At 54.6% G+C, this 22,995-nt stretch overlaps 2 protein-coding genes across 3 annotated transcripts; both read right to left on the bottom strand.

Moving 5' to 3' along the window:
• Window positions 1-142: 142 nt before the first annotated feature.
• On the bottom strand, window positions 143-7,323 carry DBP (D-box binding PAR bZIP transcription factor). 2 transcript variants are annotated; one of them, XM_007997434.3, is made up of 4 exons: window positions 6,721-7,323; window positions 5,449-5,859; window positions 3,320-3,531; window positions 143-631 (listed from the first exon to the last, which is right to left on the bottom strand). In XM_007997434.3, the coding sequence occupies exons 1-4, from the start codon at window positions 6,857-6,859 to the stop codon at window positions 416-418; spliced, it is 978 nt and encodes a 325-aa protein (XP_007995625.1). In that variant the 5' UTR covers window positions 6,860-7,323; the 3' UTR covers window positions 143-415. The 2 variants fall into 2 exon arrangements, with proteins under 2 accessions (XP_007995625.1, XP_072872321.1); XM_073016220.1 differs by lacking the exon at window positions 6,721-7,323 and having other exon boundaries at window positions 5,449-6,304.
• Window positions 7,324-7,883: 560 nt separating this feature from the next.
• CA11 (carbonic anhydrase 11) lies at window positions 7,884-17,327 on the bottom strand. Its single transcript, XM_007997451.3, has 9 exons — window positions 16,552-17,327; window positions 16,389-16,463; window positions 15,419-15,561; window positions 9,925-10,110; window positions 9,618-9,713; window positions 9,379-9,451; window positions 9,134-9,288; window positions 8,715-8,880; window positions 7,884-8,007 (listed from the first exon to the last, which is right to left on the bottom strand). Exons 1-9 carry the CDS (start codon window positions 16,616-16,618, stop codon window positions 7,982-7,984), a joined length of 987 nt encoding a protein of 328 aa, XP_007995642.1. The 5' UTR covers window positions 16,619-17,327; the 3' UTR covers window positions 7,884-7,981.
• Window positions 17,328-22,995: the final 5,668 nt, after the last annotated feature.

The following is a 22,995-nucleotide window of genomic DNA, read 5'->3' as shown; positions in this document are numbered from 1 at the left end:
CCTCCATCTGACAGCCCGCGGGAGGACTCAGATTCCAGTACTTCCAGCAGCGCCTGCCCTCTATGGACGGCAGCCCGGAGCTGCCCACGGGCTGTAGCCAGTATGCCAGGGAGCTGCCCTCCTCTTCCACAACAGCTGGCTCTGGGGTTCTCAAGATTTATTCAGGATCGTGTTAACGGAGGCGGTGGGAGGATGGGGTCCCTGACGTGCCGGGGACACACAGAGGACCCTCCCCGCCCCCGCAAGGGAGTGGGGAGGTTCGCTTTTTCTTAAAAATATAAATGTATTTATCTGCATTATCACGTCCCTGGGGCACCCAGCTGGCCGGCCCTTGGGCCACAGGGCAGGGAGGGAACAGGGCGTAAGTCTCAGCAAGGCGGAGGAGAGTTCCGCCAGGTGGGGATGTGGGGCAGCCTCACAGGGCCCCGTGTTGGGCCTGGTATCGAGACAGCACGGCGCGGTAGTGGGACAGCTCCTGGCGCACAGCCACCACTTCCTGCCGCAGCAGGGCGTTCTCCTTCTCCAGGAAGGCCGCCCGCACCGATATCTGGTTCTCCTTGAGCCGCCGGGCGTCCCGGGACCGCTTGGCTGCCTCGTTGTTCTTGTACCGGCGGCTCCAATATTTCTCGTCCTGGGGGAGGAAAGGGGGAGGACACTGAGGTCCAGAGGGACCCAGGTCCCAGCGAGAGAGTAAGGGAGCCACAGCACCGGGGCCTAAACCATACCAGGTCTCTGCTGGGATAGATACCCAAGGGTCTGCCTTTCTAGGGCCCTGGTTGCTAAGGAGATTGGGCCCCTAGCAACAGTAAAGACACGAGATAGACCCCCACCCCTTAAGCAACTCACTTTAAGTCTCCATTCTGCAAAGCGGGGCCCCAGCCCTCCCCACATGATAAAGGGCCTGCAGTTAGCTCCTGCTTGCTAAGGATGCTTGTTCCCTAGCAACAAGGCCTTCATGGTCTGAGGGCTTCTCCCGTTGAAAAGCACTGCCCTGCACATCGCCTTTCCAGATCTTGGTTGCTAAGGAAATCTTGGTGCCCTGGTGATGGGGTTTGGTGTCCCATAAAATCCTCCCAGAGCTGGGGCCTTCTGACCTGGTTGCCAAGGCAACCTCATCCATCCTTGGCAAACAATAGTGAGGTCTAAGTGGTTTCAATGGCTGTGGCCAGTCTCTGACCTGCTGGCCTTGAACTGAGGCCAGAGAATAGCCTCCTCCCCACCAGGACCTGACTGAGAGAAGAGCTGTCCCTTAGGAAAGGGGACTATCCTGAGACCTCCCCAGAGGATTATACCTGAAGTCCTCCCATCCTGGAAGTTGGTTCCTAAGGAGGACTCCTCCTTAGTAACTAAGGACCACTGGTCTCAGAGAGATGCTCTCCACTCCACCATTTAATTAAAGCCCAGTTCCTGCTTGTGAGGGTAAATCCAGTCCCAAGCAATAGGGCCCTCTAGCAGGAGAAACCACTGGTGTAGATTTGACTTATAGGCCCGTCCTAGCTGCTTCAAGTAGCTATGTCTTGCACAAGGGTATGGCAAAATCTTATTTTTTGAGATGGAGTCTCGCTGTCGCTCAGGCTGGAGTGCAGTGGCATGATCTCGGCTCATTGCAACCTCCACCTCCCAGGTTCAAGCGATTCTCCTGCCTCAGCCTCCTGAGTAGCTGGGATTATAAGTGCCTGCTACCGTGTCTGGCTAATTTTTTTTTTTTTTTTTTGAGATGGTGTCTCACTTTGTTGCCCAGGCTGGAATGCAATGGCACAATCTCAGTTCACTGCAAGCTCCGCCTCCGCCAGTCTCCTGCCTCAGCCTCCTGAGTAGCTGGGACTACAAGTGTCCGCCACCATGCCTGGCTAATTTTTTTTATTTTTAGCAGAGACGGGGTTTCACCATGTTAGCCAGGATAGTCTCCATCTCCTGACCTGGTGATCTGCCCGCCTCGGCCTCCCAAAGTGCTGGGATTATAGGCACGAGCCACCACACCTGGCCTGTTTTTGTTTTTGAGATGGAGTCTTGCTCTATCACCAGGCTGGAGTGCAGTGGCACAGTCTCGGCTCACTGCAACCTCCGTCTCCCAGGTTCAAGCGATTCTTCTACATCAGCCTTCCAAGTACCTGGGACTACAGACACGTGCCACCATGCCCAGCTAATTTTTGTATTTTTAGTAGAGACGGGGTTTCACCATATTTGCCAGGATGGTCTCCTGATCCCGTGATCCACCAGCCTCAGCCTCCCAAAGTGCTGGGATTACAAGCATGAGACACTGCACCCAGAAAATGTTTGTACTTTTAGTAGGGGCGAGATTTCACCATGTTGGCCAGGCTGGTCTCAAATTCCTGACCTCAAGTGATCCGCCCACCTCAGCCTCCCAAAGTGCTGGGATTACAAGGCATGAGCCATCGCGCCTGGCCTGGAATGACAAAGTCTTGTAACAGAAGCCCAAGCAACTCTTGCTAGGGAAGACTCCAGTAATGGCCAAAAAAAAAAAAAAAAAAAAAGATGCAAAGATGCAATCACTGCTCAAATCAATCCCAAATCAGAAAGTGGCCCTGGCTGTTAACAGAAGCCTGAAGCCTCCCACCAGTGAGAAGCCCAGGCCCAGGAAACAAGTCCTAAAGGGGCTGGCCGAATCTGCATCCTAGCCAAAGGCAATCACTCCAAAGGAAGGCCCACATCAGACATTAAAGGCCTGCTGAGTAAGGAGAGACAGGCCACAGGCTGATATCCCATTGCCAAGGAAGACTGTCCTTCGCAGTTGTGCCTGGTGGAGCCTGAGACCTGACCCACTGAGGGTTCTGGATCCAAGTAATAAGAGAAGCTCCAAGTCTCTACAAGTAGGCCTAGCAGAGCTGGCTGAGTCAGCACCCCACAGTGACACTGTCTTTTGTTTTAAGACAAGGTCTCGCTCTGTTGCCCAGGCTGGAGTGCGGTGGTGCAATCTTGGCTCACTGCAGCCTCAACCTCCCAGGCACACGCAATCCTCCCCCCTCAGCCTCCCGAGTAGCTTGTAGAAATGGGGTTTCACCATGTTGCCCAGGCTGGTCTTGAACTCCTGAGCTCAAGCGACCCTCTTGCCTCAGTCCCCAAAGTGCTGGGATTACACGAGTGAGACCCCTCGCCCAGCTGACACTATCTTCATAGACCTCAGGCCCCTGCCCCCTTGTGCCCCATGGCCAAGGAGAACTAATCCGTGGCTGCAGGCCAGGAGAGGCTGAGCACTAATCCCAGTGAGAAGCCCAGGCCTGAATGTGAGAAAAGGCCCCTCCCTGGCTGTGGGGCATATCTCCAGCCAAGCCTATGTCCCACATCCAGCTCTGCTCACCTTCTGCTCCTCTGGCACCTGGATTTTCCTCGCCTTCTTCATGATTGGCTGGGGCTTAAGTTCCTCCTCTGAGAAGCGGTGTCTTCGAGGGTCAAAGGTCTCATGGCCAGGAATGCTTGATAGGGCAAGATCAGCTGGGTCGGGTTCAAAGGTCATCAGCACCTCCACGGTGTCTGGGTCCACAGGGCTGGGTGTGTCCCGAGAGGTCAGGCCTTGGAGAAACAGCACGCGTCAGCTGAGTGTGTATTTTAGGGAAGGGGTTTCCAGAAGTTACCTCTTGCTCTGGTATCATAGCCACATGGAAAGCCCTTCTGGGATCTAGTATAAATTTGGCCAGGAACTAATCTCCCTAATATAAAATATGAAGGTTCCCTTGCATGCCGATAACCCCAGCACTTTGGGAAGCCGAGGCGGCAAATCACCTGAGGTCAGGAGTTTGAGACCAGCATGGCCAACATGGCAAAGCCTCATCTTCACTAAAAGTATGAAAATTGGCCAGGTGCAGTGGCGGGTGCCTGTAAGCCCAGCTACTAGGGAGGCTGAGGCTGGAGAATTACTTGAACCCAGGAGGTGAAAGTTGCAGTGAGCCGAGATCACACCACCGCACGCCAGCCTCGACAACAGAGCAAGACTCCGTCTCCAAAATAACAAGAAAAATGAAAGTTCCCCTAAGCCATAAAGATGCTTAGAGATCATGGAGCCATATCCACCTTTACAAACAAGGAAACTGAGTCCCAGTCATAACTGACTTGCCCTAGATAGCACATGAATCAGGGCTATTGCTTCTACACTTAATCTTAGCCAAAAGGCCGAGAAGCGATGGAGCTATTGCTTCTAAAACCTCAGGACTTCAGATGCACAGTCTAGCCTGAATCCTACTTACCGAATCCACGACCTAAGCTTAGACCCCAGATTGTCCAGAGAAAAATAATCTACTGCACTGAAAAGCTCTCAAGTTACAGTCTAAGAGCTACTCGCTGGGAAGAGTAAGGGAAGAGAAGAGGAGAAGCTGCTCTAAGATTCCAGAAGATTGGTTCGAAAGGAGGCGCCTGTACCTTTAAGCACCAGCCAGCCGGGGCCAGCTAAGGACACAGGTTCAGGGCCGAGTCACGTGCTGACGCCTGCTTCCCTCCTCCTCCCTCCCTCCCAGGCCCCCCTGCCATCGGCGCCCTCACGTTCCCCGGCCCCGCCCCCTCGCGCGTGAAGGCGCCTGCGCGAAGCGCGGAGGAGGGAGGGGAGACTCACGTGGCGCAGGAATGTGCGGCTGGGAAGGGTAGGGCCCTGGTTCGGCCCGGAGGTCGGACCTGGGGCAGGTGTGCCCAGGAATTCCCAAACTGCAGTCCGTCCCTGGAGACCTCAATATGCCCAAAGGGAAACATCTTTCCTCTTGCTCTTCCAGTCACTTAGCTCCAACATCTCACCCCCCAAAGATCCCAATCCCCTGCTCTCCAGGGAGCATCGGCCTCCTGGACCTTCTAAGGCCCCCCGCCACTGGGGTACACACGATTCTGGGATCCCACGCCTCTCCTAGGAATATGGGAAGCTTGGCCCTAGCCCCAGTTGGAGAATCCAGAAACAAGATCCCTAACGTCTTCCCTTCTGAAGAACTCTGGGACCCGGGGCTGCAGCACGCCCCACTGGGGGACCCAAGAACTGGGCTGCCAGTCTCTTATGTCCTGGGTAAACAGAATTCTGCGCCCCTCCTTTGCTCCTGTAAAGGACCTAGGGGCTCCAGTTCTATCCCAGTTCCATCGATTATGGGCCCAGATTCTGGGGTCAGTCCACTGCCCAGTAAATAACTCTGGTGTTCCGGACTTCCAGTTCTGGCTTCACGAGTATCCACATCCTTTGTCCCCACGTCCCACAGAAAAACCCACAAAATCTCACTGGGCAGGCTTCCTGGAATTTAGGGTTCCAAGTCTCTCCTCCCCTATGGAGCCAGAAGACCAAGTTCCTGACCCATTAAGAGACACAGAATCTGGCCCCCTCCCACGACACCACTCGACAACTGGACACAAAATTCGGGGCCGCAGCCGGGTCCCACGGTCCCAGCCCCCAGCGTCGCACAGCCCCGCCCCCTGAGTCCAAGCCCCGCCCCGTCAGGACCCGACCCGCCCCCTTCGCCGCACCTGCGCGGTGGCCGCTGGCGGCCCCGAGGGCAGCCCGGGCGGGGGCGTGCCCAGGAGAGGAGCGGGGGGAAGCGGAGCCGCACGAGCCCGGCCCTGGGGAGGGTGCGGGCGTCCGCGCGGGCGACGGCTCCGGCGATGGGCCACCGGGGGGCGGCGGGCTGGGCGGGAGCCCGTGCTCCAGCAGGAAGGCGTCCAGGTCCACGTACTCCACATCGCCGAACGGCAGCGTGCGCTCCCACAGCAGTGGCGCCAACAGACCCGGGGCGGAAACTGGCCCCGGGCGCCCCCGCGGGGACCCACCGCCCACCACCGCCCCAGCCGGGGCATCCGCCGGGCCCGCAGTCTCCAGGCCTGGCCCAGGGGTTGTGGCTGCGGGCAGGGCCGCCTTGCGCTCCTTTTCCTTCAGGAGACCTGCGGGCCGGGAAAGACGGGTTGGGATGGCGGAGGGGGGGTGGAGATAGAGATGGGAGAAGAGACCCCGAGTCCGAGAGGCACAAGGCGGAGATCCAGAGAAAGAGGGGATGGGGAGTCGGAGAGGAGAGACGGGAAATGAAGGGACGGAGACGCAGAGTGGGAGAGAGACCCAGAAAGAACGGAGACGGGGGTGGCAGAGACAGGTGGACAGATTCACAGAGATGGGGACAGAATGCCGGGAAGGGATTGAGACACAGAAAGACAGCGACCCAGAGAAAGAGGGACGGAAGTTCAGGAATAGGGGGGCAGGGAGAGGGTAGGTGGAGGGTTGGGCAGGTGAGAGAAAAAAATGACAGCTCTGTAATTCCACTGTAATTACCCAACCCCATCCCCTGCGCGCTGTACCCCCTTCCCCCTCCCCCACCATCTGTAAGGGACAGGAAGGGGCTCTATTCCTGGGGCACATTCCTCATCCCTAGACTCCATGTGACCCCATGACGCCCCGCCCAAGCCCGTGTCACCACCGTGTGAGCACCCGACACACCCCCTCCCTGGGACCCCAAGGGTCCAGACTCCCGGACCAAAGGAAGAGGAGGCTGGGGCCTACACTCCTGTGAACCGAGGGAGGAGGACTTTGGGGACCTTAGGGTGGACGGGCTTCAGAGCCGGCGCTTTTGGGTCCTGGGCGCTGAGGGATCTAGGGGCCTAAACACCTGAGTAATTGAGTAGATTAAGGTTGGGAAGATGGACTCCCCCCACACAGGAGGTGTCTATGGGCCCCCACCCCCCACCCAACGGCATTTGAGGCCTTAAGGGGGTGGGGTGTCCGAACTGGGTGAGATGGGGGTTAGAACTCACAGCTGGCCGGCTCTTTGGGCTTGCTGGTCCCCTGCAGAAGGCTCCGCAGCCCAAGCAGCGCTCCCCCGCCAGGGGGTGTCCCGACCGGGCCGCCCAGCAGCAGAGGGGCCGGGGTCCTGTCGCTCACAGGCCGCGCCATCGCCTGGCACCTGCCCCCAGGCTCACGGGTTCATGGAGAGGCGAAGGGCTGGCCTGCCAGTCACCGGCACACTCCAGTGGTTTGGACGACTGTCTGCCCAGGGGCGGGCGAGTGTAGCCTGCAACCCTCCAGTATCCAGAACGCTGCAAATCCTAGGAGCGACGGGAATTTGAGGTCCTCGGTGCAGAAACGTGCAACTCAAAAGGGTCCCGGGAGATCATGCAGTCTGGGCGAGGGGGTGTCCAAATCAAGCGGCCGGCCCTTTGCAACCGAGGGTGAGAGGGGACCCAAGGCGCCCCTTCTACAAGGTGGGCGAGCCTGGCTCTTGCAAAATCTACAGCTCTCGCAACGGAAGGCGCTTTGCAATCTGCACCGAGAGGTGTGCGCGGAGGGGAGGAGGAGGGGGCAGGAGGAGGCGGCCGCCTTGAGGCGTGGCCAAAGCAAACTTCTTTCGCGGAAAAAAAATCCAAACCAAAACACCCGACGCCACAGCGTGCGCCCCTCCTCCGGGTCCCCGCCCGGCGCGTCCAGCCCCGCCCGCCTCTGTGGGCATGCACCCCAGCCGCGTGCCTCCCTCCGGCTGCAAACACGGGCCAATCGTCTCCGACCCCTTGAGACGCACAGCCAATGGGGCCTCTGGATACGCCAGGGCCCAGGAGGGCGCGTGAGGGGCTCAGCTCGTGAAGTTGCCTTGCCTTTCGGTGGGAGGCGGGACACTGACCTACATTTGCCCAATGGGAGGCGGTACTGGGGGCGGGACCGTGACCCAGTTTGGGCCAATGAAGCAGGCGGGAGGGGGAAGCACATGGCTCTGCTCGTGCTGCCTGGTGGTAAGGGGTGTGATGGGGGAAGAGGGGCGCCGCTTAAAGGGGCCGCGGTCCTAATGATGATTTTGAGAAGCAGGAAGCCAAAATGCCGTGTAGCGGGGGCTTAAAAAGAGGAAGATTGGTTTCCGGAAGAAGTCTGTTCTTTAATACCCAAATGTTTCCCCACCGCGCCTAGAATCAGACCACTGAGAAACAAGAAGTGTTCTGTCCCTTTAATAGCTTTGTTTTTAGGAGTAACTCCCCTAGCCGTGTGGGGAGGCTTAGGACGGGCGGGTGCAATACTCGAAGGGGAGTCTCAGCGACCATGGGGGGCACCATCCACTGTAAGACAGAGAACAACGGCAGGCGTCAGTTTAGGATGGAAGGGGCAGGGGGCGTGCAGGGGGCGTGGGCTGGGCCGCGCAGGGCTCTACCATCGGAAGTCTGTGAGCGGGGAACCGGAAAGTACCAGGTCGAGAAGCACTGGGCTGAACCACAAGAAGCCAACAGGAGGGGGGAATCGGGATGTCCAGATTCAGCATTAGGCTGAACTACTTGAAGGTCTTCATGGGGGGTGTGGACTGTACCATGTTGCGAAGCCGGGGGGTGTGAGATCCCTGGGCTGAACCACAGGGAGGCAGTTGTAGATTCTCAGTAAGGGGGAAAGGAGCATCAGATTGTGGAACAGCGTAGAGTAGTACGACTTGGAAAGGGACAGAGGATCCAAATTGTACCATTTTGGAAATTCACAGTAATAGGAAGCACAGAACAGTAGGTAATCGGACCACAGGAAGGCAGGGGTCAAAGGTTATAGACCAAGTTACAAAGCAGTGAAGAGGAAAGACAAATCATGGGACAGCAATGACCTAGGGCTGGAAGGTGGACTGTACCACGTTGATACGTAGGGAGAGAGAGAAAAAGAGACAGCTCAGGAGGCTACACCATACAGACGCAGGAAGGGGGATGGGACTGAATCACATGGAGACACCAAGGGGAGACATATAAGCGGGTTAGCCCAAGACACAGAGCGGGTGCAGACTGGACCATACCATGCAGGCGGTAGTTGGGGCCTCGGCAGCGCCTCTCGGGGTGCCGGGGGTCCCTGTTGCCCCTCAGTGCCCTGTGGGCCAAAGGCTGCAGGGGCCGGCCATTACCGCTGAGGCTCTGGAATATCTGGGATGGAGGATTCTGGCTCAGGAGTCTCAGGGAGTGCATCTGCCATGGAAGGAGGGTGGGAAACTGAGAGTGAATAGTGAACGGTCTTGGTGACGTCACGCGGGAAATCCCGCCCCTGGGAGCAGGTGGGCGTGGCCTGTTCTCAGCCCCACCCCACCCCCAAAAGTGGTCTGACCCTCTTACCTCCTTAAATTCAGTCTATGAGGAGAGGGAGGGCAGGTGAACAAGGGGATACCCAGGCCAGTGAGTGGAGTGCCCAGGCCTAGGAAGGGCGGTGCGGACAGAGGGTCACCTGGAGGGAGGTGATATTGAGGGCACGGTCGATGAGGATCCAGGTGACAGTCTCGGAGCAGGGCGGGGTGCTGAGAGAGCCCTGATAGGTGATAAAGCCAAAGGACTCTGGGAACAGGAGCTCCAGGCTCAGGTCTTGAAGAAAGTAGGCGTCATCTGCAGGAATATCAGGCCAGAGTAAGGAGGGCGGCACTCTTGAACACCCCCTCATGTGTGACCACTGGCCCCAGTACGCCAGGGACTTACTCTTGTAGGAGATGCGGGTGATGGTGTCGCGGTTAAGGAGGCGACTGAGGAATGAGTTAGAGCTACCAGCCACCTGTGTGGGGGTACAAGGTGAGGACACAGGAGCCCAGAAGTCCAAGCCCTCAACCGTCTGCTCCCCCAGGACCCAGGAGTCTGGGCCTCCCAGCACCCCTCTTCCCTCAGACCCCGGGTTCCAGGCACCCAAGTGCTCCCTCCTTCCGAATCTCGCCTCCGCTCACGTTGACAAAGAGGCTGAGAATGGCCAGGCCATTGGGGCTTCGGGAGGCAGCGCTGAAATTCCCGTAGAGTTCCTGGTTGAAGTGAATGAGCTGCACCTGGGGGTAGCACAGAGCATGGGGTCCCCCAGCAGAAGGGGAGGAGAGGATAACTTCAGCTTTGGAGGCCCGAATCAGGCTGAGGATTAGTGCTTAGGGTGGGAGGTCAGTTCTGTGGAGGAGGATGGGGTGAGGCATTACGAGGGTGAGGTGGGAGGAACTGGGGTGACTCAGGGTGGAGGGTCGCCGGTAAACAATCAGTGGTCACTACCTCAGCAGAGAAGCCCTGGTGGTTGATCTGATGTTCAGAGCCGGCTCCGTCGCGAGCTCCAAACAGCAGCCGCAGTTCACTGAGTCGGTGGCTATAAAGGAGGGGACCCCCAGACACATTGACCACAGGTCGGGGTGCAGGCAGGAAGGAGACGTGTCGGCCGGTGTTGTACAAGGTTCCCCGGAGCTGTGGGAGAGGCAGGAGCTGTCAGGGGGCAGGGAGAAATCTTTTCTTTCCCGTTTCCCACGCTTACATTTTCTGATTACAACAGTCTTTTTTTTTTTGAAACGGAGTCTCGCTCTTGTTGCCCAGGATGGAGTGCAATGGTGCAATCTGGGCTCACTGCAACATCTGCCTCCTGGGTTCAAGCGATTCTCCTGCCTCAGCCTCCCGAGTAGCTGGGATTACAGGCATGCACCACCATGCCCGGGTAATTTTGTATTGTTAGTAGAGACAGGGTTTCTCCATGTTGGTCAGGCTGGTCTCAAACTCCCGACCTCAGATGATCCACCCGTGTCAGCCTTCCAAAGGGCTGGGATTACAGACACTGAGCCACCGTGCCTGGTCTTTTTTTTTTTTTCCAAATAGAATCTTGCTCTGTTGCCGAGGCTGGAATATAGTGGCAGGATCTTGGCTCACTGCAACCTCTGACTCCTGGGTTCAAATGATTCTCCTCCCTCAGGCTCCCGAATAACTGGGACTACAGGCGTGTGCCACCACACCCAGCTAATTTTTGTGTTTTTAGTAGAGATGAGTTTTCACCGTGTTGGCCAGGCTGGTCTCGAACTCCTGACCTCGGGTGTTCCGCCCACCTTGGCCTCCCAAAGTGCTGGTGTTACAGGCGTGAGCCACCGTGCCTGGCCTCCAACAGTCATTTAATCATTCAACGTAATTTGAACACTGACCACTTTTCAGGCTCTGTGCCAGTCTGTAAGTTGGTGCCCAATATTGGTGAATTTCTTTGATCAACAAATATTGACTGAGCTGGTGCTATGTGCCGTGGATGCAAGAATAGAGCAATAGGCTGGGCGCAGTGGCTCATGCCTGTAATCCCAGCACTTTGGGAGGCCGAGGCAGGTGGATCACCTGAGGTCGGGAGTTCAAGACCAGCCTCACCAACAGGCGCTACTAAAAAAAATACAAAATTAGACAGAGTGGTGGCACATGCCTGTAATCCCAGCTACTCGGGAGGCTGAGGCCGAAGAATCGCTTGAACCTGGGAGGCGGAGGTTGCGGTGAGCCAAGATTGCACCATTGCACTCCAGCCTGGGCAAAAAGAGCGAAACTCTGTCTCAAAAAAAAAAAAAAAAAAAAAAAAAAAAAGACTAGAGCAATAAACAAGTAGACAAAACTCATGGGCCTCATGGAGCTTATGTTCTAATGAAGGCAAGACAGACAATTGTGAATCACATAAGTAACTGCTTCATTAACTACATCCTGAGGTCATGCTTGGGGGAACTGGGAGCTCTGAGGTGTCATGAGGACCTCAGCTTAGATTGGGGGGGGGGTGTCAGGAAAAGCTTCCCTGTGAAGGTGACATTTTATTTTTTTTTATTATTTTGAGACAAAGTCTTACTCTGTCACCTAGGCTGGATTGCAGTGGCACCATCACAGCTTACTGCAGCCTCAAACTCCTGGGCTCAAACAATCTTCCTGCCTCAGTCTCCCAAGTAGCTGGGATCACAGTCACATACCACCATGCCCAACTAATTTTCAATTTTCAATTTTTTTTTTTTTTTTTTGGTAGAGAGGGTTCTCCCTGTGTTGCCTAGGCTGGTCTTAAATTCCTGGGCTCGGCCGGGCGCGGTGGCTCAAGCCTGTAATCCCAGCACTTTGGGAGGCCGAGACGGGCGAATCACGAGGTCAGGAGATCGAGACCATCCCAACATGGGCTAGCATGGTGAAACCCCGTCTCCACTAAAAAATATAAAAAACTAGCCAGGCGAGGTGGCGGGCGCCCGTAGTCCCAGCTACTCGGAGGCTGAGGCAGGAGAATGGCGTGGACCCGGGAGGCGGAGCTTGCAGTGAGCTGAGATCCGGCCACTGCACTCCAGCCTGGGCGACAGAGCGAGACTCCGTCTCAAAAAAAAAAAAAAAAAAAAATTCCTGGACTCAAGCCATCATCCTGCCTTAGCCTCCCAAAAATACTGGAATTATAGGCATGAACCACTGCACCTGGCCAAAGGTGACATTTTAATGGGGACCTGAAGGATAAGCAGAGGTGACTTGCAAAAGAACAGAGAGAAGGGCATTCCGAGAAGCGAGAACAGCAAGTGCAAAGGCCCTGAGGTGGCCTGTTTGAGTAAGAGCAAAGAGATTTCACCGCAGTCCAGTGAACGGAGGGGAGAGAAGTTATGGGGGCTGAGTGGTGCAGGAGCTTGTGGAAAACAGTAAAGAGTTTTGCATTTTTATTTAGATAAACTGCGTATATAGGCTGGATGTGTTGGCTCACGCCTGTAATCCCAGCACTTTGGGAGGCTGAGGTGGGCAGATCACCTGAGGTCAGGAGTTTGAGAACAACCTGGCCAACATGGTCATCTCTACTAAAAATACAAAAATCAGCCGGGTGTGGTGGTGGCGCCTGTAATCCCAGCTATTTGGGAGGCTGAGGCAGGAGAATCGCTTGAACCCAGGAGGCAGAGGTTGCAGTGAGCCTAGATCGTGTCACTGAATTCCAGCCTGGGTGACAGAGTGAGACGCTGTCTCAAAAAAAAAAAACAAAAAACAAACAAACAAACAAAAAAAACAAAAAAAGGCCGGGCGCGGTGGCTCAAGCCTGTAATCCCAGCACTTTGGGAGGCCGAGACGGGCAGATCACGAGGTCAGGAGATCGAAGATCGAGACCATCCTGGCTAACATGGTGAAACCCCGTCTCTACTAAAAAATACAAAAAACTAGCCAGGCGAGGTGGCAGGCACCTGTAGTCCCAGCTACTCGGGAGGCTAAGGCAGGAGAATGGTGTAAACCCGGGAGGCGGAGCTTGCAGTGAGCTGAGATCTGGCCACCGCACTCCAGCCTGGGCAACAGAGCGAGACTCTGTCTCAAAAAAAAAACAAAACAACAACAAAAAAAACCATAAATAAATAAATAGGCTGGGCACAGTGGCTCATGCCTGTAATCTCAACACTTTGGGAGGCCAAGGTGGGCAGATCACGAGGTCAAGAGATCAAGACCATCCTGACCAACATGGTAAAACCTCATCTCTACTAAAAATACAAAGGTTAGCCAGGTGCAGTAGCTTGCACCTGTAATCCCAGCACTTTGGGAGGCTGAGGCGGGTGGATCACAAGGTCAAGAGATCAAGACCATCCTGGCCAACATGGTGAAGCCCTGTCTGTACTAAAAATACAAAAGTTAGCCAGGTGTGGTGGCATGTGCTTGTAGTCTCAGCTACTTGGGAGGCTGAAGCAGGACAAGTGCTCGAACCCAGGAGGCGGAGGTTGCAGTGAGCCGAGATCGTGCCACTACACTCCAGCCTGGGCAACAAAGCGAGACTCCAACTCAAATAAATAAATAAAAATAAACAAATAAACTGCATATATATAACACATTTGCCAGAGTGCCAAACATATAGTAAGTGCTATGTAAATGTTTGCTATTATTACATATCCTAATAGAAGGATTGTGAGCAGGAGTGATATGATCTCGTTTGTGTTTTAAACGTCTCTCTAGCTGTGGGGTGGAGAATGGATTGCAGGAAGTAGAGAGGCAGGCCAATGAGGAGGCTACGCCACCAGTCTGGGTGAGAGATTATGGTGCCTGCATGAGACTGGGGGCAGTAGAGGGCGTGATAGGTGAAAGGATTTAAATAATATTTAATAGCAAGGCTAGAAAGAACATGGATTGGAAATGGATGTGAGGGAGGGAGGATGGGATGGGAAATGGCTTTAAGGCTTTTGGCTGGGGCAGCTAAATAAAAGGTAATCCCGGTTCTTAAAAGAAATGGTATTGGCCAGGCATGGTGGATCACAGCTATAATTCCAACACCTTGGGAAACCAAGGCAGAAGGATCGCTTGAGCCCAGGAGTTCAAGACCAGCCTGGACAACATAGTGAGACCCCCACGTCTACAAAAATCTTAGTTAGCCAGGCATACTAGCATACGCCTGCAGTCTTGGCTTCTTTTTTTCTTTTATTTTCTTCTTTTCTTTCTTTCTTTCTCCTCCTTTCTTTCCTTTCTTTCTTTCATCTTTCTCTCTCTTTTCTTTCTCTTTCTTTCCCTCTCTCTTCTTCCTTCCTTCCTTTCTTTTTCCTTCTTTTTTTTTCTCTCTCTGTCTCTCCATCTTTCTTTTTTTCTGAGATGGAGTCTTATTCTGTCGTCCAAGCTGGAGTCCAGTGATGGGATGTCGGTTCACTGCAACCTCTGCCTCCCGGGTTGAAGCGATTCTCCTGCCTCAGCCTCTCCAGTAGCTGGGATTACAGGCACATGCCACCACACCCGGCTAATTTTTGTATTTTTAGTAGAGACAGGGTTTCACCCAGGCTAGTCTCGAAATCCTAACCTCATGATCTGCCCACCTCGGCCTCCCTAAGTGCTGGGGTTACAGGCATGAGCCACCACACCAGGGCATGTCCTAGCTACTTTTGAGGTTGAGGTAGGAAGATCACTTGGGCCCAGGAATTTGAGGTTACAGTGAGCTATGATTGGGCCACTGCACTCCAGCCTGGGCCACAGAGTGAGATCCCAATTCAAAAAAAAAAAAAGTATGGTTCCCAGCATGGTATTGGAAAGCAGGTCCCACCATTCATGCTACACTGCCTGGTTTGAATGCCAGTGCCGGCTCTCTGTGTGATCCTAGGCACGTAACTTAACCTCTGTGTGTCAGTTTCTGCATGTATATAATAAGGTTAGTAACTGTACCCATTCTGGCTGGACACAGTGGCTCATGCCTGTAATCCCAGCACTTTGGGAGGCCAAGGCAGATGGATCACCTGAGGTCAGGAGTTCAAGACCAGCCTGACCAACATGGAAAAACCCCATCTCTACTAAAAATACAAAAAATTAGCTGGGCGTGGTGATGCATGCCTGTAATCCCAGCTACTTGGGAGGCTGAGGCAGAAGAATCGCTTGAACCCGGGAGGCAGAGGTTGCGGTGAGCCAAGATCACACCATTGCACTCCAGCCTGGGCAACAAGAGCAAAACTCCATCTCAAAATAATAATAATAATAATAATAATAATAATAATAATAATAATAATACTTGTACCCATTTTGTGGGGTGGTTATGAGATTAGAGGCTCATCAAGCTTTTAAATCTGCCTGGCACAGGAAATGTTCTACTTTTCATTGCTTCTGCAGAGATGGGGAGACCAGGGGCCACGGTTGGGAAGGGAAGAATGGGTGATCCATTTAACACTGTAAGCAGCCTTCTCTCTGCCCACTGGGTGTCCCCTCCTCCCCCAAGGCTGCTGTCTTACCTCAGCACCCCATTCCCCAGTCTCTACTCATGCCCATCCCCAGTGGATTCAATAGCTCCTCCCTCCAAGCCCCTTACCTTCTCTCCTCCAGTGCTGAGCCTTAATGGGGGCAGAAAGGGGTCATAAAGAACCCTCTTCAGCTCCACATCCACGGGGCTCTGCCGCTTCCCCACAGCACACAGACTCCACGCTGCATTCACCAGGCCCCAGAAAGGAGGCCCTGGGGGTGGGGTCGGAGTAGGAGGACAAGGAGTCAGAAATAGAGACTGGATCCCAGGGCTGGCATCTGCTGAGTGGGCTGTGGTCTGGACTCCCAGATCCCAGGGGAGGAGGGGCTAGGGACCTGGACTCCTGGGTCTGAGGGAGGACTGGGCTCAGATCCAGAATCCTGGGTCCTAGAAGAATCTTGGAATAGTTTCCAAGTTTAGTGGAGACGGGTTTCGCTAAATTTGCCAGGCTGGTCTTGAACTCTGGACCTCAGGTAATCCACCCACCTCGGCCTCCTAAAGTGCTGGGATTACAGGCGTGAGCCACCGCGCCTAGCCGATACAACCCATCGAGCCATCGTAAATGGAACTACAACTCCCAGCAGGCCCCAGGGCTACCAGCCTACCCCTCTGCTGCCTACCTACCCCAGAGCCCCATGGGAGTTGTAGTTCTTTTTTATCTCTCTTGTCCCACAGCTGGATTATTATTAATGTGTTGGGGAGAGAAGGTGCAAGAGAGGGCTGGACAAGGTGGGGGACGGGGCCACCCAGCCTCCGGTTCCTAGCGGGAGCCAGGACCTTCCTCTCCCGGCAAACACACACATAATCTCCACCCCCACACTTTCCTTCCACTCACTCCCACTCACTACTTGAAATGCGCATGTATAATGTCCCATGGTGAGCCCCTGGGGTTCAGAGGCTGGCCCGACTCCTGAGGGACAGAGGAGGGGGCTGGGACTCCTGGTCCTGAGGGGAGGAGGGAGCTGGGAACCCAGGTTCCTGAGTCTGAAGGAGGAGGCGCCGGGAGGGCCGGACTCCTGGGTCCCCGCCTTGGCGGCACCTGGCACGAAGTTTCCCTGGAGATTATCCTTGTAGCTCCACCAGTCCTCCGGGTCAGGTGCTGGTCCGATGTGAGCTGGGAAGAGAGCAGCCTGAATCCCTCTCCTTGGCACCCCCACCTCCAACCTCCCTCGGGGGCTCCTGCCGGGAACCCCAGGTCTTACCTGCTGCCCCCAGTGCAGCCCAGAGTACCAGCGCTCGAGGGGCGCTCAGACGAGCTGCAGCCCCCATCCCCAGGAGGCCTCTGAGGGACCCCTGCCCAACGCCCTGCCCCCCCCTCAGCTCCTCTGTCCCCTCCTTCTGGGACCCTGTCCCTCCAGGACTTCCAGCTTTCCTCTCCTCCCCACAGGGAGTCCCAGTTCCCCAAATGGCAGAGCTGCCAGGTACTGAGACCCCCCACCCCCTTCAAACCCACTCTTCTCTCCCGTCTCTCTGTGCCTTTCCTCTTTCCTCTCCCCTTTTCCCGGAACCCTGGAGTCTCTCTCTAGCTCCAGATCTTCCTACCCCTCTCAGCCTTCGGCTGCCCCCAGGCCCCCTCTCCGTTCTCTTTTCATTAAGCTCTCCCAAGCCACCTAACTCCAGGTCTCCATCCAGCATCTCCTCCTCCTCCCTCTCTCCTTTCCAGCTCCTGCCTCTTCTCCCCTCTCTCCTTCTTCACCTCCTCCCGCCCTCTCTCTGTGTCGGCCTCCAGCTTCGTGCTCTCCCCACCTCCTCCTCTCCTGCCTCTTCTCCCAGTTTCTGTCTCTCTTCTCTCTCGTCCCTTCCTCCCTCCTCCCCCTCCCTCACTTCCCTCCCGTGGTGTTATTTAATTTTGTTGTTGGGTGTGGGGAGCAGGTGATCTCACAGCAGCAAACACTCCTCGTGTTGGCTGGGGGTGGGGGGTGCGAAAGGGGCAGGATTCGGAAGGAGGTAGGGGGCTTGTCCTCGGTTTCCAGTGGCTCTGGGGCCACGCGGGCGGGGGTGGCCGGGACACCTGGGGCCGCGAGCTGGCTGTTCCCATCCTCCGCAGGAAGGGGAAGGGGGGACGCTTAAGGTGGAGCTGGGAGAGGCTTCGGAAGTCTCCATGCCGGGGGCCGCCGGCCTTGGCAGATGCGGGGTCCCCCTGCTCGCGGGGACCCAGGTTGGAGCCGCCCCAGCGCCCGCTGTCCCCCTTCCCCGCCCCAGGGCTCCACTGGGTCCTCTGCCTGGGGCTGCCTTAACGGGGCCAGGGGATCCCCCTGGGAGCCTAGCGTGCAGTGAGCGCTGCTCGCCGGGAGGGGGAGGCAGAGACCTGGTGAGGGAGAGAGAGGAAGGGAGGTGGAGCCGGGAGGGCTGAGGCGGAGAGCTGGAGGTGAGGACCCACATCTGCGGAGGCTGGGGAGGGGAGGGGAGCCTGAGATGGATGCGGAGAGGAAGGGCGGAGGGACAGAGGGTTAAAGAGGCAAGAACAAATCGCCAGGCAGGAGGGAGGAGGAGGGAAAGGAGGAAGAGGTGGAGGAGGAGGAGGAGGGGGGAGGGGGGAGGGGAAGGGGAAGGAATGAATGAGAGAGATACAGATACAAGCAGAAAAGGAGATACAGAGACAAAACGAGACAGACATGGAGACATAGAGACACACACTTAGAGACAGACAGACTCAGAAACTCAGAGACCAGGCAGCAGGTGGGTTGGGGACAATCAGAAAGAGAGAGAAAGAACCATCCAAAGACAGAGACACCAAATTTTTGTATTTGAGAGGAAGAGATGGAGTCATGCTATGTTGCTCAGACTGGTCTCAAATTCCTGTCCTCAAGGGATCCTCCTACCTCAGCCCTCCCAAAGCATTGAGATTACAGGGACGAACAACCACACCCAGCCTCAGAGCCACCACATATTATTGTTGTTGTTATTATTTATTATTTTTCACCCCGTCTAATGATAATGAAACTGTTCAATGTCTTCTTTTCTTTTTTGAGACAGGTCTTGCAGTGTCACCCGGGCTGGAGAGCAGTGGTGCGATCACGGCTTGATCCAGCCTCGACCTCCTGGGCTTAAACACTCCTTCCACCTCAGACTCCCAAGTGGCTGGGACTACAGGCACGTGCCACCATGCCAGACTCATTTTTTAAAATTATTTTTTGTAGAGATGTAGTCTTGCTATGATGCCCAGGCTGGTCTGGAACCCCTGGGCTCAAGGGATCCTCCTGCCTTGGCCTCACAAAGTGCTGGGATTACAGGTATGAACCACCTTGCCCAGCCTGAGACAGAGAGACATAGAAAGAGACACACATACATCAGTACAGGTGGAGAGAGACACAAAGAGAGGGAGAGACATAGAAACAGACCCGGCGCGGTGGTTCACGCCTGTAATCCCAGCACTCTGGGAGGCCAAGGTGGGCTGATCACTTGAGGCTAGGAGTTTGAGACCAGCCTGACCAACATGGTGCAACCCAGTTTCTAATAAAAAATACAAAAATTAGCTGGGCATGGTGGCAGGCGCCTATAATCCCAGCTACTCAGGAGGCTGAGTCAGGAGAATTGCTTGAACCCGAGAAGCAGAGGTTGCAGTGAGCTTAGCCAGGCGTGGTGGCACACACCTGTAATCCTGGCTACTCAGGAGGCTGAGACAGGAGAATGGCTTGAAGCAGGCAGGGAGGCTGCAGTGAGCTGAGATCCTGACAGTGCACTCCAGCCTGGGTGACAGAGTGAGACTCCATTTCAAAAAAAAAAAAAAAGTAAAAGAAAAAAGAAAGAAACACACAGAGCTAGAGACACAGACCTGGGAACAGGCACACACATCTATAAATAGAGACACTCGTGCAGAGAAAGAGACATCAACAGAGAGGAACAGATGGACAAGAGACAGAGAGACCCAGATAGAGGGAGAGAGGACCAGAAACAGAGCAACTGACATGATGAGAGAGACTAGAAAGGAATCAGAAAGACAGAGGCATTCAGAGAGAGCGAATTGGGATGGACATTCAAAGACCTAGAGATGGAGGCCGGGCGCGGTGGCTCAAGCCTGTAATCCCAGCACTTTGGGAGGCCGAGGCAACCAGATCACTTGAGGTCAGGAGTTCAAGAGCAGCCTGGCCAACATGGTGAAACCTCGTCTCTATTAAAAATACAAAAATTAGCCAGGTGTGGAGGCGTGCGCCTGTAATCCCAGCTACTCAGGAAGCTGAGGCAGGAGAATCGCTTGAAGCTGGGAGGGAGAGGTTGCTGTGAGCTGAGATCGAGCCACTGCACTCCAGCCTGGGCGACAGAACGACACCCTGTCTCAAAAAAAAAAAAAAAATTCCTCTGCTCTTGAAAAGTATCAGAGAATTTGGGGACTAATTTTCAAACCACCACAGGTGGGGAGAGGAAGAGAGACACAGAGTTGTGGAGAGAAATAGACCCTTAAAGACTTGGGAGGGGCCAGGTGCAGCGGCTTATATCTGTAATTCCAGTGCTTTGGGAAGCTGAGGCAGGAGGATCACTTGAGCCCAGGAGTTTGAGACCAGCCTGGACAACACAATGAGACCCCATCTCTGCAAAAAAATAAAAATAAAAAAATAAATAAATAAATATATATATATTTTTTGAGACGGAGTCTCGCTCTGTCGCCCAGGCTGGAGTGCTGTGGCCGGATCTCAGCTCACTGCAAGCTCCGCCTCCCGGGTTTATGCCATTCTCCTGCCTCAGCCTCCCGAGTAGCTGGGACTACAGGCGCCCGCCACCTCGCCCGGCTAGTTTTTTGTATTTTTTAGTAGAGACGGGGTTTCACCGTGTTAGCCAGGATGGTCTCGATCTCCTGACCTCGTGATCCGCCCATCTCGGCCTCCCAAAGTGCTGGGATTACAGGCTTGAGCCACCGCGCCTGGCCCCAATAATTTTTTTTTTTTGAGACAGAGTCTCGCACCATTACCCAGACTGGAGTGCAGTGGTGTGATCTCAGCTCACTGCAACCTCTGCCTCCCGGGTTCAAGCGATTCTCCTGCCTCAGCCTCCCGAGTAGCTACCATTACAGGAGCCCGCCACCAAGCCTGGCTAATTTTTTGTATTTTTAGTAGAGACAGGGTTTCACTATGTTGGCCAGTCTGGCCTCAAACTCCTGACCTCATGGTCCTTCCACCTTGGTCTCCCAAAATGCTGGGATTACAGGTGTGAGCCACCGTGCCCAGCCTCTGCAAAAAATTTTAAAAACCTAGTCAGGCATGGCAATGCACACTTGTAGTCCCAGCTACTTGGGAGGCTGAGGTGAAAGGATGACTTGAGCTCAGGAGGTTGAGGCTGCAGTGAGCCAAGATCACAGCATTGTACTCCAGCCTGGGCAACAGAGCAAGACACTATCTCCAAAAAAAAAAAAAAAAAGTTAAGGATCTTGAGATGCAATCATCCTGCATTATCTGGGTAGACCCTAAATCCAATGACAAGTATCCTTATAAGATAAAAAAAAAAAAAAAAGCCATAGCGAGATTGGGAGAAGGCCATGTGAAGACGGAGGCAGAGGCTGGAATGAGGCAGCTACAAGCCAAGGAATGCCAGGAGCCACCAGGAGCTGGAAGAGGCATGAAACATTCGCCCCTGGAGTCTGTGGAGGGAGTATGGCTTTGCCAACACCTTCATTTTGAACTTCTGACCTCTAGAGCTGTGAGACAATGAATTTCTGTTGTGATAAGCCACGATGTTTGTGGTAATTTTTAGTGACAGCCAACCTGTCACTAAAATAAGACCTGGAATCTGGCTGGGCATGGCGGCTCACACCTGCAATCCCAGCACTTTGGGAGGCCGAGGCAGGCGGACTGCTTGGGCTCAGGAGTTTGAGACCAAGCCTGGGCAACATGGCGAAACTCCATCTCTATTTTTATTTAGTAATATTTAAAAAGAAAGAAAGAGAGAGATGGAACCCGACAGAGGCAGAGGCAATGAAGGAACTAGAGCTATACATAAAGTGAAAGGCTGACTGATACTGCAGGAAGAGCAGAGTCTACCTAAAATGTAGGGCTTTCCTCCTCCAGGAAGCCCTCCTTGACCCCCCAGGCTGGGTCAGTGCTTACTGTGAATATTTACAATGCCCTGTGCTACCTCCATGACAGCATACATCTCATTAGAAAGGGACTGTGTCCTGTGTGTTCCACCAGAGGGTCCAAGCCTGGCCGGTCTCTGAGTCCCCAGCCTCACTGCACACAGAGCCTGGTGTACAGGTGTCCTCAGGAGAGAACTCAGGCATTACTGAATGAAACCATGCTCATGATGTCTTTCCCTGGAGAGTCTGCCAGTTCCCATGTGCCTGGGTGACACTTGGATTTTCTGCAGTGCCCATGGAGGGCCTTGCCTCCTCCAGGACGTCTTCCCTAAACTCCAAGGCACGTCCAGGTGCTTCTTCTAGGCTCCCACAGTGCCCTGCGCTGCCTCCATTGTTGAATATCATACCAAATCTTATTGTAACCAGGTCTCTCTCCTACCCCACCCTCCCAGACTAGGCAAGTCCTTAGTCTGACTCAGGTCAGGGTGTCAGAATTTTCCAGGGAGACCACAGGACAATATGTTGAATGAATTAATAAGTGAGTGAATGAAATAAAAACATAGGGACTGTGGCCCCCGGGCACGATGGCTCATGCTTGTAATCCCAGCACTGCAACCTCCACCTCCTGAGTTCAAGCGATTCTCCTGCCTCAGCCTCCCGAGCAGCTGGGATTACAGACATGCGCCACCACGCCCGACTGATTTTGTATTTTTAGTAGAGACAGGACTTCTCCATGTTGGTCAGGCTGGTCTTGAACTCCCAACCTCAGGTGATCCGCCAGCCTCGGCCTCCTAAGGTGCTAGGATTACAGGTGTTAGCCACCGCGCCAGGCCAACACACTAGTAATTTTTAATTTTTTTGTAGCGATAGAGGTCTCACTATGCTGGCTGGACTGGTCTTGAACTCCTGGCCTCAAGCAATCCTCCCACCTTGGTCTCCCAAAGTGCTGGGATTACAGGTGAGAGCCACCATGCCCGGCCCCTGAGTGGCTGTGTTATAGTCAGAGTGGACCCTGCCTCTCCCACGGCTCCCCTGTACCTCTGGACAGAGTCCCCCTCCTCAGCCTTTCTTGTCGTGACCAGATTCTTCTAATGTCCTTGAAGATTCACCTCTGAGAGAAGTTTTCTTACCTGCAGGCTGGGTTTGGGGTACTCTCTGGGCTCTCCCAGTGAGCTGAGCCACCTCAGTGATGATGACGATTGCCCGTGTCACTCTGTTTTAACACGGTTTGTCTCTCACAAAAAGCTGTTCACAAAAATTCTGTTCCTCCCCTGCTCACAGACCTCCCATGGCTCCCCGGTGCCCTGGGGGAAAAAAAGCCCAGGTCCTCAGCCTGGCCTGAGAGACTCCATATACCCTGACCACCCCCAGGCCCCAGCCTCATCTCTTCTCTCACCACACAGACCTCCTGCCCTGGGATCTTTGCCAAACTGTTTCCTCTAACCAGGCTCCCTTTTTCCCTTCTCTGCTGGGCAAATTCCTACTCAGACTTCTATATTCTTCAGGAGTCCCCTCCTCCAAGAAGCCATCCGGCAATGCCATGAGGTGGGTGGGGGCCTCCTCGGAGCTCTGGAAGCCACCTGTGCTGCCTCCATTATAGCATAAAAACAGACTGGGCTCGGTGCCCAGGACGGGAGGG

Source organism: Chlorocebus sabaeus, chromosome 6 (assembly GCF_047675955.1).
Source record: "Chlorocebus sabaeus isolate Y175 chromosome 6, mChlSab1.0.hap1, whole genome shotgun sequence".
Taxonomy (NCBI): Eukaryota; Metazoa; Chordata; class Mammalia; order Primates; family Cercopithecidae; genus Chlorocebus; species Chlorocebus sabaeus.
The sequence above is the reverse complement of the archived record's forward strand: the minus strand, read 5'-3'. Positions and strand labels throughout refer to the sequence as shown.